This window comes from Vanellus vanellus (assembly GCF_965231255.1).
Source record: "Vanellus vanellus genome assembly, contig: HAP1_SCAFFOLD_57, whole genome shotgun sequence".
Taxonomy (NCBI): Eukaryota; Metazoa; Chordata; class Aves; order Charadriiformes; family Charadriidae; genus Vanellus; species Vanellus vanellus.
Genome location: NW_028127572.1, coordinates 519360 through 535560, shown reverse-complemented (window position 1 = coordinate 535560; position 16201 = coordinate 519360). Strand labels below are relative to the sequence as shown.

General features: G+C 53.7%; 1 protein-coding gene across 1 annotated transcript; it reads left to right on the top strand.

Annotated features, from left to right (window-relative positions):
* Window positions 1–4784: 4784 nt before the first annotated feature.
* LOC309685194 (inositol 1,4,5-trisphosphate receptor-interacting protein-like 1) lies at window positions 4785–6200 on the top strand (the record flags this gene model as incomplete). The annotated part of the gene is made up of 1 exon (XM_082501004.1): window positions 4785–6200. The coding sequence occupies one exon, from the start codon at window positions 4785–4787 to the stop codon at window positions 6198–6200; it is 1416 nt and encodes a 471-aa protein (XP_082357130.1).
* Between the last annotated feature and the right edge of the window lie 10001 nt (window positions 6201–16201).

Here is a 16201-nt window from a genome sequence, read left to right as displayed (position 1 = left end):
GTTTGAATTCCAGTTTGCTCGGAGATTAGAACAGACAGCTTGCATCATGTCGTTCTTAGACGAAATCGTGTATCATGCCTTTAAACAGCTTTGTTGGACCTTAATGCAGTCAACTTGCTCTAACCTGCCAAATGTGTTGCAAATTTCATTTATTCTTTGTCTTTTTATGTGAAGGTTTAAAGGTGCTGTTTTGGTGTGGTTCACAATTCAGATGTATAACATGATGAGTTGGGTAACGGCTCTACCTGTATATCTCGGGCATCAGGTGATGGGTTCTGCTATTAGTTACACTTTCGGTTCTACCTGGGGAATGTTTACTTCGCCCTTTGATAATTATGCTGATGTGACACCCTCAGAGCTGGGGCACGGAAACCTTTTGGGCTCTGAGGATAAGGACTGGTACCTTCTCAAGATCGTGATTTTGTTGTTGGGGCTCCTGAATGTGGTGCAGGGGTGGCTTCATGTGAAACATCTGTGCAGGGGGAGCCGTAGGGGACCGTGCGCTGCCGCCACTCAGACCTGCGCAGCCGCTCGGCGATCTGCAGCGGCGTGAACCGCGGCCCCGCCTGGCCCGGCCGCAACCGCCCCCCCTGGAGCAACGGCACCACCGGCAGCCGCCCCCCCCACGGCACCGGCGCCACTGGCAGCCGCCCCCCCCACCGCAACAACACCGGCCCCTCCGCCGCCCGTCCCGGCACAAGCCGTGCCCCCCCGCAGCGGCACAAGCCACGCCGCCGCCTCTCCCGGCACAACCTACTGCAGCCACTACAACCAGTACCAAAACTACTCAAACTCCATCAAAATCGGTACAAGCTGCCCCGGTAACCAGGAGGAAGATGAGGAGGTCAACTCCTTCCCCTGCCCCTTACCACAAAGTCAGATAGCTTGGGGGAGAGTTCTGAAGAAGATCCAGGGGAGGGTCCTTCAAGACCAGATAAGGGAAAGAGACCTTTGAAAACAGACAGAGGCCAGAGTCCTTCTAGAGCAGATGCTGGAGAGGCCCCTTCTGGGGCAGCCTCACCAGAGGAGGACTCAGATGTAGAGGGAGTTGTTAAATCCTTCTCTAGGAAAGATCTGAGAAATATCAGGAAGGACTTTAGTCGTCATGAAGGTGAAACACTTGTCTCCTGGTTGCTCCGATGCTGGGATAGCGGGGCAGATACCCTAGACTGAGATGGCAGAGAAGCTAGGCGATTGGGAAACCTGGCCAAGGATGGAGGGATTGATAAAGAGATTGGGAGAAAGACGAGCACTCTCAGTCTCTGGAGGCGACTGGTGTCAGCCATAAAGCGCAGGTATCCCTTTAAGGACGATATCGAATGCCGTCCAAGTAAATGGACCAACATGGGAAAAGGTATTAAGTACCTGAGAGAAATGGCTGTGAGAGAGGTGATTTATAGTGATGGGCAAGTGATTGTAGACCCTGAGGAAATGCCATGCAAACGGTCTATGCTCAAAAAGTTTGTACAAATTGCACCATCAACATATTCCCACCCATTGTCAACAATGGTCTGGGGAGGATCCGATACTGACACACCAACTGTAAATGAAGGGGTTAAGAAGGTACGACAGTATGAAGACAGTCTCTCTCGTCCCTTCTCTGTGGCAGCCATAGAAAAGCTGACTGTGACCACCAAGAAAATGACTGAGAAACTGACTGAGAAAATAGAGCAAATGACCCAGAAATTAGTTGAGCAAACCGATAAACTGTTTGATAAACTAACCAAGGTGGAGGAAAAACTCCATTCTTTCCCTGTGCAGACTCATGTTGCAGCTGCTAAGAGGAAACGCCCTCCTACTCAAGAGAAAAAGCACCCTCCGACTCAAGACAAATCAAACCTGATGCGAGATATCCTGTGGGTTTGCCTCTGTGAATATGGAGAAGACATGAAGAAGTGGGATGGAGAACCTACCTCAGCCCTACAGGCACGGGTGCTTGAGCTGCAAAATGAAGCAGATAGGAGAAAGGATTCTTACAGGAGGAAGGCTGCTCCGACCTACGGTAGGCGATCCTACGGACCAGGTAGGAAACGATCTGATAATCGTAGGTACTACGGTCAACATTAGAGGTGCCCTGCCTCCAGCCAGGAGGAGGAGAGGGACAACCGAATTTATTGGACTGTGTGGATTCGACGGCTTGGCACATTAGAGCCACAAAAGTATAAAGCCCTGGTGGACACTGGTGCACAGTGTACCCTATTGCCATTGAGTCATAAAGGGGCAGAAACTGTCACCATTTCTGGAGTGACAGGCGGATCTCAAGAACTGACTGTATTAGAAGCTGAAGTGAGCTTAACTGGGAATAAATGGGAGAAACACCCCATTGTTACTGGTCCAGATGCTCTGTGCATCCTTGGCATATCTCAAGAGAGGGTATTTTAAAGACCCAAAAGGGTATCGGTGGGCTTTTGGTATAGCAGCTGTAGAGACTGAGGATGTTACACAGCTGTCTACCTTACCCGGTCTTTCAGATGACCCTTCTGTTGTGGGACTGCTGAGGGTTGAAGATCAGCAGGTGCCAATTGCTACTGCCATGGTGCATCGACGACTGTATCGCACCAACCGAGACTCCCTGATTCCCATCCATAACCTGATTCGCTGGCTAGAGAGCCAAGGAGTGATCAGCAGAACTCGCTCACCCTTTAACAGCCCTACATGGCCAGTGCGAAAGTCTGATGGGCACTGGAGATTAACAGTAGACTGTCGTGGCCTGAATGAAGTTACACCACCACTGAGTGCTGCTGTGCCAGATATGCTACAGCTTCAGTATGAACTGGAGTCAAAGGCAGCCCAATGGTATGCTACAATTGACATTGCTCGTGCCTTTTTCTCTATTCCTTTAGCGGCAGAGTGCAGGCCACAGTTTGCTTTCACCTGGAGGGTGTCCAGTACACCTGGAATCCACTGCCCCAGGGGTGGAAACACAGCCCTACTGTTTGCCATGGACTGACCCAGACTGCACTGGAGAAGGGTGGAGCTGCAGAACACCTACAATACATGCATGACATCGTTGTGTGGGGTAATTCAGCAGCAGAAGTTTTCCACAAAGGTAGGGAAATAATTAAGATTCTTCTGAAAGCAGGTTTTGCTATTAAAAGAGGCAAGGTCAAGGGACCTGCACAAGAAATCCAGTTTTTGGGAATTAAGTGGCAAGATGGCCGTCGCCAGATCCCAATGCATAGGATTAACAAAATAACAGCGATGTCCCCACCTCCTAACAAAAAGGAAACACAAGCCTTCTTAGGTGGTGTGGGTCTCTGGAGAACGCATCTTGCAGGTTACGGTCAGCTTGTGAAACCTCTCTATGAAGCAACTCAAAAGAAAAATGAGTTTCTGTGGGGCCCTGAGCAACGACAAGCCTTTGAGCAAATTAAAGAAGAGATTGTGCATGCAGTAGCCCTTGGACCAGTCCGAACTGGACAGGATGTTACAAATGTGCTCTCCACCACAGCCGGGGACAATGGCCCTACCTGGAGCCTCTGGCAGAAAGCACCAGGGGAGACTCGAGGCCGACCCCTGGGATTCTGGAGTCGGGGATATAAAGGCTCTGAGGCCAACTATACTCCAACTGAGAAAGAAATCTTGGCAGCATACGAAGGAGTTAGAGCTGCTTCAGAAGTAATTGGTCCTGAGGCACAGCTCCTCCTGGCGCCCCCATTACCAGGACTGAGCTGGATGTTCAAGGGTAAAGTTCCCTCTGCTCATCACACCACCGATGCTACCCTGGAGTAAGTGGGTTGCCTTAATCACGCAGCGAGCTCAAACAGGAAACCCTAATTGCCCAGGAATGGTAGAAGTGATCACAAATTGGCCCAAAGGCAAGGCCTTTGGGGTGCCACCAGAGGAGGTGGTGACACGTGCTGAGGAAGCTCCACCATATCATGAACTCTCATTCTCTCAGCTAATGAGAACCAGCATGTTCTGGTTACTGATGGGCCTTGTCGTACTGTAGGAAAGCATCGAAGGTGGAATGCTGCAGTGTGGAGTCCTACAGGACGAGTGGCAGAAGCTGCTGAAGGACAAGGTGAGCGGAGTCAATCTGCAGAGGGAAAAGCCGTCCAGCTGGCGTTAGCTGTTGCTGAAGGAGAAAAGTGGCCAAGACTCTCTCTCTCTCCTGACTCCGGGACGGCGGCAAATACTCTGTGGGGGCGGTTAAAGCAGTGGAAGCAGAGCAACTGGCAGCCCTGTCCTGCCGGCTGGGCCTGTACTCTGTGTCTGTCGGGGCTCTGGTTGCCGGGGGCAGCTGTGAGGCGCTGAGGCGGGGGGGCTGGATGGCGGCCATGCCAGTGATGCGCTCTGGCGCCTGTGACATCAGAGGGGCCGCGTCACAATGGGGGCAGCTATAAAAGGCGCCCACAGGCAGCGCTGCCCCAGCACAGCCTGAGCCAGAGGTGAGTGCGCAGGCGGCGGGAGGCTGGGCCGGAGCGGGGCCCGGGCAGAACGGCGGGCCCCCAGGGGGTGGGTTCTCATCCTGCATCAAGGGCCCAGCTGCCGGCAGGAGCGCCTGGGGCCGGGCACGCTGCCACCGCCGCCGCCGGGGCTGGGCGCAGGCCTTGCTGCCCCCCAGCTGTCTCGCCCCCTCTCCTGCCTGCCCCCAGCTCCCTGCGGCTGCCGGCCCCGCTCCCCCCACCACCACCTCCTGCCTTCCCAGCCCCACTCAACCCCTTCTCTCCCTCCTCCCACAGGCCATGGCTGACACAACCTTCCTCACCTTGCTCGTGCAGAGCATCCTCCAGCTCCTGCACATGGTCTGCCAGGAGCTGGGTGAGGCCACCTGCGAGCACATGCGGCAGCACGCGCAGCAGCTGAACCAGCCCAAGACTCGGCTGCTGCAGGACATGGAGCAGAACGCCTCGGCCTGGGGAGACCTGCTCTTTGCTGCCTTGCAGCACTGGCAGGTCTGGGCGCTCGCTGCAGTCCTCATCCTGATCTTCAGGCTCTGCCGGCGCCTCAGCAAAAGGAGCCCCCAGCCAGACAGCAGCGCTGCAGAGGAGGAGAGCTCCAGCAGCAGCACAGAGTACGGCAACGAACAATGTGCAGGAGAAGGTTCTGGCGACTATGAGAAGCGTGTGTTTGGGAGGTTTGCAAAGCGCATCCGGTCGTCAGTGCAGCGCCTGGCCTACAGGAGCCGCGTGGTGGAGGAGCTGGTGGGCGACCTCCTGGCTGTCCTGCAAGAGCGCTTGTCCAACAGTTTCTTCCCGGTCCTGCAGCCAGCCATCGGGGTGGGCAGCGCCTTCGAAGGTTGGAGTCCCCGTGGGCGTGATGCTGTGTACCGCCTGCTTGTGCCCCTTAAGCCCCCCCGTGGGCACGTTTTCCACCTGGAGCTGGGCACTGCAGCGGAGATGCCGGCAAAGGACTCCCGCGTCCGCGTGGAGCTGGCGTGTACCTGCAGCAGGGATCAGCTGGTGGAGAACACGCCGTTCTACCTCCACCACCCCCAGGAGGAGGAGCTGAGGAAAAATCCGTCGGCCGGCCTCCTCGGCACCCTCTGCACCGGCTCCTACCTGGATGTGCACAAAACCGCCCAGTGGTTGCAGAACCTGGTGAGCTCAGCCTGGGAAGAGATGCCTCAGGCGCAGCACTACAGCATGAAGGTGCTGCCTTCCAGCCGCTCCTGCAAGCTGCAGCTGACGAACGCCTCCGGGAAAAGCATCCTCATTGACATCACGTTTGGGGTGCGGCGAGGTGACTCAGACATCTTCCTGAGCAGCCAGGAGACTACAGAGGCCATCCTTACCCCCAGCACAACGTGGGTAGAGAGCTACGCGGTGGCAGAGGTGAAGTTCTTCAGGCATGTGGCCAGGCAGGCCCCACACGACACCTCCCACCTCAAATGCCTCCAGCTCTTTGCCGCTATCCTGCTGGGCACCAGCTTTTCCACCGCTATCTTCAAGACGGTTGCCATGCACCTCCTCAACACCTTACCCGTGTCGAGCTGGAGCAGGAGGGAGTTCCTCATGCGGCTGCAGGATATCCTGTGGTACCTGCGCGGCTGCCTGCACGACAAACGCCTCGACCACTTCTTCTTTGCTAATGAGAACATGCCCGAGGACATCGTCTTGCCCCCAGCCCTCCAAACAGCGGAGCCACTCAACCTCTTCCAGCGCCTGCTGCACGACCCAGCCGCCCACGCCAAGGCAATGCGTGAGGCCGATGAGCTGCAAGATCGGCTCACAAGCCTGCTCTTCTACGGACACTGAAAGAGCTCCTCACGCACAGAGCTCTCTTAGTGTCCCCTAGATACTCCCCTGGTGCTGCGGAACTGAGCACGCTGGGCACGCACAACACACTACTCAGTCGGCTCTGGGAACTGCTGCCACACCTTTCCTCTGCAGCAGAACCGCACTCTGGGGAGTGGGACGCGATGCGGCTGGAGTCGCCCTTGCAAGGAGCCTTGCGACAGAGACTCCTGTTACCATGGGCCCAGCCACCACCCTGTCCCTCGCGGAGCTTTACTCTGTACATAGATGTCAATAAATCATTTGTTTCACACCCAAACGTGCGTCTGTGCGTGTGTGGGCATCGGTTTTGGGGGGAAGGCGGGCATAGGTGCTGAGCGCTCAGCTGCCCCAGAGTGGCAGAGCGTTTTGCTGAAGAGCTGATGCGGTGGCTCTGCTTTCACTGATTGTGGAGCTAAGGCTGCCACCTGTCTCTGCTCCAGCGCTGGGGCAATGGCAATCACTTGTCCCCCTCCACAGCTCTCTGGGTGGCTCCATAGGTAGGGAGCCTGCAGTGCCTTCCTTGGGAGCCGTACACAAAGCACGCCCTGGTAGCCCGACAGCCCTTGGATGACCCCCGTGGGGTGGCTAGGACCCTGCCCAAGTGGGGAGCCCTGTGCACAGGGAAGAAGTGTCACGACTGCTGAGCAGGGCTCTGCCTCCTGTACAAGTACCAGGTTCATTCTCCATACCCTCGCGGCACCTGCACAACCACCTCCCTGAGGCTGCTGGCCCGCTCCCCCCGCCACCACCTCCTGCCCTCCCAGCCCCACTCAGCCCCTTCTCTCTGTGTGGGAGCAGCCAGCCAAGCCGGTTTCAGAGCACCAGAGGTGAGAGGCAGGGAGCTGCCATCCCACTCAGCTCCATCCCCGCCGTGCCTTGGCTGTGCAGAGAGAACTTGGGGGGAGCTGCAAAACAGCTCAGCCCGGGCTTATCTCCAGATGGCACAGAACAACCAAAACCAAATGGCCCTTAACAAACAAAATGCCCCGAGTCCCATCCCACCACCCTTCCCGTGACGTTGAGCGCCGGACATCACAAACTGGCAACAGAGACTTCGCTATGGCACCACCAGAGGGAAATATCCCAGACAGTGTAATCCACTCGGGCATAATCCTGCACCCTCACCGAGTCAGGAAATATAAACCGCAGGGTCTGGGGAGACAAATGGGGAATCCTCCAAGGATACAGCTGGCCCCTAGGAGATCCGTCCCCCCCCATCCAGGACGCTGTACAGGGTAACTTCCCCGGGATGGAGCGACCTCACCTGAGAGAGAGAGGGTAAGTGACTAAGAAACATCCGTACGGTATAGGGCATGCGATTGAGTTTGTGACTGGTGCACTCTTCTAAGGCATTAATATCTAGCGCCCTTGTGGTTTGTGTTGCTACTTGTCGGGGGCATTTGTAGCTCGCAATAGTGGATCCCACTAATTTCTTTTAAACTGCAATAGCGTAATCGCCATCGCACACACAGAACTTGCGATAGTGATGTATTGGACCTGTGAGTGAAGTCCAAATAAATTGTTAATTTGAACCTCTCAGTGAAGCCCTTTTTCCCATTTTTTCACACACACAGAGCAGAGCTATTTCTAAGTTTATGCTATTAATGCGCAGAAATGGGCTGCTTGTCCCAAAACAGGAGCGCTCACACCTTAGTTCCAAAAATCTCCACTTTTATTCATTGATTATTACATATTCGAACAATTAATACATATTCCCTGTCATTCCCTCTAATGACTGGTCGAGATTTCTTTGCTTCCCACGTAAAGGAGTGTGCAGACTCTGTCTTTTTTTTCCTTCTTTTGAGTAGGTGGTACCGTTTGGGGAGGTGGTTAATGAGTGGGTGGTCACCATCTCCCCCTGCCGGAACTCCCTTTTACCTGCTTTTCCTCTCATCTTGGCACTTCCGAGTGGTTTTCGGGGTTTGCTGACCAGGCCTACAGTTCATGGCTCTCTCGACAGGAACCCCCTGCTTCTCAACAGTGCTCCATCGCCTGCTGGGTAGTTCCTTAACTGAACCATAGATAAATCGTGTCCAGTAACTATTTCTCTATGTGAAGATGAGGTCAAGAAATGGCGTCGGGGCAGTAGAGAGGACTTGAGCAGCAGCAGGTTTCCTTTGTTGCTTCAATGACATTTAATTTTCCTAGTTGATGTCCGTTTTACTACAACAATTCCCCCCTTTGAGACTTTCTGTACTTGGATGAGCCTCATTTTCTATCCCGTATCACTAATACATAAGATTGAGATAATTGCTTGATAACGAGACTCTTAAGACATTCGAACAAAACTCACTATGATGACAAAAACCTTTGCAGCCATCCGGTCAGGGCAAACTCCAATGTCATTCCCTGGACTAATCCAACTGCCATTTTCACTGCCGAAAGCCGCGTTATTTGTGCAATCAAACACCGATGGGCGCTACAGTGCAGCACGAAAGGCCAACGCCGACTCTGACGGATAACCGAGAGGCTTCGCGGCCATCCAACGCCTTCACCCACCCCAATCCTGCTGCCGGCTCTGCCACGGTGGTGCCACAGTGCTTTCCAGTGGGAAAACCAACCAGGGAACAGCACCACGCGGCGTGGACCCAGGTTCTCCTTCACTTTGCACCATCAACCGTGTGGAACGGGTTTGGACGGCTTCAGTTATTTACAGCACAAACCCAGCAAGAGCAGCCCCAGGACTGGAACGTTCAACAACCCAATGTAATAAATTAAGGAGAACAACACATAACCCCCCCCACTTACTCCTATAACAAGATAAACATCCTGACTCGTACCAGAACAACAAACCTCACTCCTATCAGAAGAACACTAAAGCCTAAAACTAAGACCTAAAGGATGGCTAGCTAAGACCTAAAACCTACACGGGACTATTACCTAAGGGGGAAACACTACACTATTAAATATGATAACTCTTTCTCTGCCGTTCTCAACTTGTGGGTCTTTCGTGAGTGGGGGCGACCTCGTGGTGGTGGACCCTCCGCAGAGCTCAGGTGCTGCCGGAGGCGAGAGATGGTTGGTGGGTTTTCCCAGAGCAGGAAAGGGACCTGGTTGCCGGGCTGAACCGGCAGTTGCCCAGTTGCCAACTAGAGGCGGTCACCCTCTGGGCTTCTGCCGGCTTCGCCGCCCTTTAAAGACTCCTCTGAGGCCTTCCGATCCTCCTGCAGGCGATGGTATTTCACGTGCGCATTCCTCCCGTTGACTGTCCCAAACACCCTGGAAGGGAGAATACAAACAGGGATTTTGAATTCCTTTTTTTTTTTTTTTTAAAAAAAAATAAAAATCATTAGATGACATTTCATTATTTCTACTTTTGTGAGCTTCTGGTCTGTTTTGCTGTGTGGTGCCATACAGCTTGTGCCAGTACCCCCGGGTGGGTGGGACCTTGGTGGTTAAACACGGCAGATCATTAGGGATTAAAATAAGAGAAGTAACGGCGAGACGGCTTAAAATCAGGTCAGACTGAAGCTCAAGTGGCTCTGCGTGGCACAAGCGACTGTAGCGCGGGAGCCCTCGGGCCACAAACCGCAAGAAGGAACTTCAGTGGAACCTTTTTCTCAGCCAAAAAAAACGAGAAACGCTGGGATTCTCGCCCGAGGAGATGAACCGCCCCAGGCCTGTAATGGGAGGAAAGGGCCTTCAAAGGGAGAGAGAGACCCTTGTGGCTGCAGTCAGCGGGAGACGGAGGAGCCCCGAGTGCGGAGGAGATGGGAAGAGGATGGAAATGCCGAGTCTCCATCGGTTTGAGCCCAAAGCAGCGGGTTTTGAGAAGAAAAAACGAGCGGCTCACCTTCCACACTGCCCGCAGGGAAACCCAGCCACATCGCCTGCGCCTCCAGCCCCACACGGAGCGTCCCTGGAATGGTGGGAGGGACTGCCTGTGCCACGGGGCGTCTTTTCGCTGCTCTTCTGCTTCTTGGTGAGCTTTTCATTGGGCCCGAGCCGGCGCCTCTTCTTCGGGCTGCAACCAGCCTGTAAAGCAGACAGCCTGTGCTCATTTCTCCTTCTCCTCAGCAAGGGGGACAGCTAAAGAGAAAAACTGGCTGGAAACATCCCCAAACGGCCCAGGCAGTGAGGGGTCTATTTGTGTGCCGGGTGGAACGTGTTCTATCAGCCCCAGCCTGCCCCGGTGAGCTCCTCCGAACGCTAAAACAGCCCAAACAATGCTGAAACTCGGCGGGGAGGATGGGGTGCAAAGACAGATGGTGAAAGAAAAACCGTATTATTTCTACCGTCCTCAGCGGAACAGCACTTTCCTCCACAAAAGTCTGTAAAATGGGTTTAAAACGTAGAATTACTGAGCACTGAAGGGACATGGTTACCCGGTGTCTACCACCAAAAAAAACCCTAAATAATATGTGTTTCTGTGAGCCAAAGTCCCATTTCCTGGCAAGGAAGGTTTTGGCAACACCCGCGCAGAGGTGGGTCACCAACAGTTCCTTTGACGGAGCACTGGGACGTTACGAAACATCCCCAAAAATCATCAGCAGCAAGTTTAACACGAAGTGGATCGTTTCCCAGAGCCTGGGACAAAGGGTTCATGGAGGAGCGGCATCTCGCACCCACCCCCGGCAGTTTTCCTACCTTCTCTTCGGCCTCCTCCACCTCATCCGTGCCTCGCTGCAGCCTTTTGGCTGTCCATCCTGGTCGGGTGGCGCCAAACCTGACGTGTTTTTTCCAGGTGTAGTAATATTCCACGCACTGGGCCACGGTCTTCGTCTGAATCTGTCGGGAGAAAACCAGAAGCGATCGATGAGGGAAATACCACAGGAAAACAATGAAGGCACAGACCCAGGACGGATCTATCCAGCACTGTTTGTCCTCCCCTGTGTCTGCGGTTCCCACAGCGCAACGCACGGGTGAGATCAGGCCGAAAACGAGCCCCCTTCTTCTGAAAGGGCCGTAAAGAAGCCTTGGGAGGGCAGAACTGTACGTTTCGTGCCGATGGTCAGCGGAACGTGTCAGTATTCTTCTAGTATTTCCTGTATTTTGTACTGGAGAGATTAAATATTCGCTTGATATTCGGGCAAATTTGGTAGACATTAGAGCCAATTATGTCTTGTACCGGTATCTTTTTAGCATGAAGCGGCATCCCAAGGACAGGATTCCAACGCACCATTCAAAAGACGACTTTTCTGGGTTAAAACTCCCCTCCACGCTACCAACCCGTGACCCGCCTCGGTCTAACGGCTTTACCTTCTTCTGGATCAGGTGGAAATTCTTCTTATGCACATAAAAAGCCTCTTTAAACAACTGCTCCTCCAGGGGCGTCCAAGTGTCTGAGCCTGGGAAGAAACAGCCACGTGCAAACGATTAGACCCCTTGCAACCTCACGGAAACGCGCACGATGTATTCGTCACGCGTCCACATGTCTCCTCCTTCGCAAAGCAATTAGCCAACACCGCAGGCAGTTTGTTAGCACGAGCAGTTATGGCTGCCAGCAGAGCAAGCCCTGCACGCAGTAAAGCCGGGGCGCGAGGGAAAGGAGGAGCGTTGGGCGGCGTGGGGTGTCACCGCAAGGGACAGCAGCAGGCTAGAACACAGGGACGAGGCATTCCCCGTGCCAAAAGGCCCCCAGAACAGATTAAAAAGACTATTTCCCTGCCCCAAAGAACACGAACCGCTGCTCGCACGTTTCTAAAAATCACTTCTTTCAATCAGAACAAAGGGAACGGCAGTACCCGCTCGCATTCCCGGAGAAGGAACAAGCTCTGCTTCCAGTTTACCTGCGTAATGATAATCAGCCAGGGGATGGGATTCAGGTCGCTGGGGTGCCCCAGACTGCAACATCTCCAGACCCTCCTGCAGGAGTTCAGAGAACAAGACTTAGATTCCCCCTCAGCAGGGGCCAAAAGGTCAACTCTTCAGCCCACTGTGGGAAGACGGTGCTCAGTCGATGCTCAGCAACAGCGTGTCGGGGTCACCTCCGCCCACGGCAGTTGATGAGAATATTTCCTAGTCCAGTAGGAATTCGAAAAGAGCTGCTTCTTACCAGAGCTTCATGCAGGCGGTGCAAGGCATGCTCCAGGTTGGCTCTTCCCCCTGGCATGACATTGGAGCAGGCGAAGTTGAGCAGATTTGTCACTAGAAATGCAACAAAAAACAACAGAAAGTCAGTTTTCGTCAAGAAAGGAGAAAAAGTGCGATACAAGGCAGAGGGCAAACAGAGCAGACAGACTGGAGACCCAGAAAAGGCACCGAAAAAAAGGCAGGTTATCCGGTATCGCGCTCTCTCTCTTCAGAGCAGCTTTGGGACCGGTAGCTCCAGAGACAGATCTCCCCTCTCCCGAGGTCGCTGCAGCTGACGTGGGACAGCTACAAATGCCCCTGACCGTCTCTCCCAGAGGACGCGACTCAGAGCACCACCGGTTGTTATCTGTTCACTGTCCCACCAGATCTGAGCCACCCTCGGGTGCTACCAGCCACGAATGCTGTCAAGGAAAAGAGGGAGAGGGTCCCAACGGACAAACAGCTGCTGTGAAAACGTGCAGTTTTCGACCCTTAGTATCTCGGGGGGGGAACTGACAAGAAAAGCGTTAAGAGAAACCTCTGTCCTGTGTTTCTGGGTTCGTTGCGATGTCTCCCCAGGGCTTCCACACTAGCGACGCTCCCTCCTCCTCCTCTTCCAAACGGGATCTCTCATGCAGGTCTGGGATCTCTGCCTGAAAGTCGCTGCCAATGTTGACGTGTCTGAAATTGTTAAGGCAGAGGAGGTGAGGAAGGAGAGCTGGGAACAGCACGCTAGCACGCACCCGCTTCGAAGGAGGGGACGTGTCAGGTACGGCAGTTATTTCCCAGCACAGCGTCACCAACTGCCCTCTAACAACTCCCACAGCCCCTTCTCGCCACCAACAGCATTACCGTTCCACCACGTGAGCCCTTTTGCGCCCCATCGGGCAAGAAAATTGCCGCTTCCTTCCTCAAACGCTGAGCAAACTGGCGAGGTTCACTCTGAGACCGACAGCCAGCAGCAGAAGAGCTGCGACGGTGGGCCAAGACCACCGTTGGAATGTTGTGTAGAACGCGGGAGGCCGGCAACCGGCATCATGAGGTCAGCCTGAGTGGCAAGCCCAGCCTGGGCTAGCACTGGCCATTTCTGGCAAGCACGGGGGTATACTCCAGCCAAAATAACCCCTCTGTTACCCTCTGCGGTGCTGCGGGGCAGTGGGAGAACTGGCCAAGCCATGGGGAGCAGGTCAACAGCAACAGCAAGGACTGGCAGAGCCCCGGTGCCGAACCAACCGTGCACCCGCTCCTCAGCCCCCTTTCCCCAGGGTTTGCGGTTATTCTGACCGCTGGGCCGGAGCTCACGGCCCAACGCTGATTTTAGGGTTATCCTTCTTCGGCTAAACCCAAAGTCCCCATCCATTCTGCCCAAAAGATGTATAGAAAAAACAGCACAAGTTAAAATCATCGAGATCATCCTTTAGCCTTCCTCGCCGCCCTCATCATCACACACCGCTCCCCATTCTCCCAGAATTTCCCTCCTTTCGGGGAAACTGCTCACTGGACACGGAAGCTGTGGAGATGGACCCTCTGGATCTCCTGGCACAGCTGCCCCTCACCCTGCTCAGAGTTGGCCCCACAGGGATCAAACCGTTCAGGGCTTTTTCCAAGCCAAAGCCAGGAGCGGAGCAAAACCCCCGTGGGTTGTTTCCATCCCCTCTGCCACAACAGCAATCCCAAAGGAGAAAGGCACCTCCTTTTTCACTTTTCCAGACTTTCATTAAAAGGAGGAACCTCTGAACAACGTAATTTAATTACCGTCAACGTTGGATCCGCGCTCACATTCCTGCGTAGAGCTCACTGCCTGTCTAGCTGGGAAATCTCTGCCGCTCATTTAGTGGCAAAAGGTGGAAACTGGAGAAAAATCTCCAGCGCGACATCAATCCCCGGCATTATCACGATACAGCCTAAAATCAGAAATGCGGTTAAGATCCCTTCTCCTGTGAGCGGCTATGTGAATTGTACCCGTTGACAGATGCATACAAATATTCATTTCAAAGTTACAGACATCACGTTTTAACCGCTACACCAAAAAAGAATGACCTGCATTAAAAACTCCAGGAGCGTTTTTCCATAACACGCTGGAATTTCTGAAAAATCCATTTCCTGCACGGAAAAACACGTCGTTTGTGGATAACAAATGGCAAACTCAGCGTTTGGGGAAGGGGAGCTCCCAAGTGCTGCGGATCCATCTCTCCATCTGGAAGACAGCAAAGGCAGTCAAAGCTCCCCAGCACAGCATCCTTACTGCCTCCCCTTTCCTACAGCCCAGGAGATCCTCGGAGCCTTCCCACAGGGAAAGGGAGGAGCGGACTGATCACCAAGGCTGGCTGGACCAGGTCACCATTGTCACCACATTCGTTTGTTGCCAAAGAACGATGAAATTCGTCCACCTAACGATATAGCAGGTCCCTTCCCTGCCATGGTTCCAGCGCTGGAGGAAAGGTGCCTCTCCCGAGGCCGCATTGGGACAGCACTGCTGCACAGAAGGACAGAGATTTTTAAATCTCTTTTTCCTTCCAGGGAAAAACTTGCTTTCTCACTCAGTAAAGGACAAGCTCCCCAGGCTGGGCAGGAAGGCGGCACAGCCACGATTTACTTACAGAGAAAGGACCAGAGGGGTGTGCGGTCCCTGTGCCCAAGGAAAGCAGCCATTGCCAAAGTAGAGGGAAGGACGTGTCTCATCTTCAGCACAGAGAACCGATTCACAGACTCACTCTAAAAAAAAAAAAAGAATTAACCACAAAATTATCTAATGGCTTCCCAAACATGAATTCAGGGCCTGCCTCCATGATTATAAAGTAATAATGGTCTTAACAGGCAGGCAGCTCACCAGGAATGAGATGGAGGGTGACCCCCATATTCCCCTGGAAACCCTTCGATGAGGCAAATCCCTGAACGCCCTCCCAGATTGTCGGTTCTTTACCTCCACGAGGAACTCGTGGCCTTTTTTTGTCATAGTGTGTGACCAGAACAAGCCCCGCCATTCCTTATTCCAGCCTTAACAGCCTTCAGCGTTTCACTCCGGTCACCTCCCTGTCCCACTTCCGTCCCTGCACAATTTTTAAGATGGCGACTGAGAAATTAGGTCTTGTGGTTCCCATTGAAACACCCATTAATTCATACAACCAAAAGCTAGGCAAATGAAAAGGCCATGTTAAACCTCAGCCCCCAGGGAAAAGAAATGTGCCCGACGAGGTGCTAAAAGGCGCTCTGGCAAACAACCCCCCCCCTCCAAACTGCAGTTTGCTCTAGGAAACTGACAAGTTTTCTTCCTCTGCGGCCCTAGCGAGGCTGTAGATTTTCCCACCCTGCAGGGAAAGAAACAATCCTCAAAAGCAGATGTTATTCTGCCTGCAAGGAAAGCTTTAAAATATTTTTCTTTTTTTAAAGGCAGAATGCCTAAACGGAACATCCGAGCTGGTTTCTCCATGAAAATAACACTTTGCACTTGCACAGCAAAGCAACGCTCATTAACCAATCTCGTAAATCTTCGCAGGCATTAAGAAACACTCCAAGTAACACACGTGCGTGCACCCTGTAAGCACATGTGCAAAGAGGAATCCCCGTTTACGCACCCCGGCTATATCAAACCGCACTATTTCCCTCACAAGCTGTGATGGAAATGGGCCACGCTCCCATTCCTTGGCTCCAGAGCTCCGGCGATGCCGGGATCATGCCAACCCTCAGCCGCTGCGGGAATCAGCTCTGCTAACACCCCGCTGCCGGCTCAGCAACAGGAATCTGGGAGCAGGAAGGGGATTGTACCACACAGGCTCCCCAAAATCCCCCGCACTTAAGAGGAATGCAAATCTCAGGCTCCCCTAAGCCAACACATTTCTCACCGTGACCGCCGCACTAACACCCAGAGCAGTTTTTAAGCAGCACGCACCAGGTTTAACCTCCACGCCTGAGAAAGTCCCTGTCCTGAGGGCTGCCGGTCCCCTCGGCCCAACGCAGGAGGCAGCAGC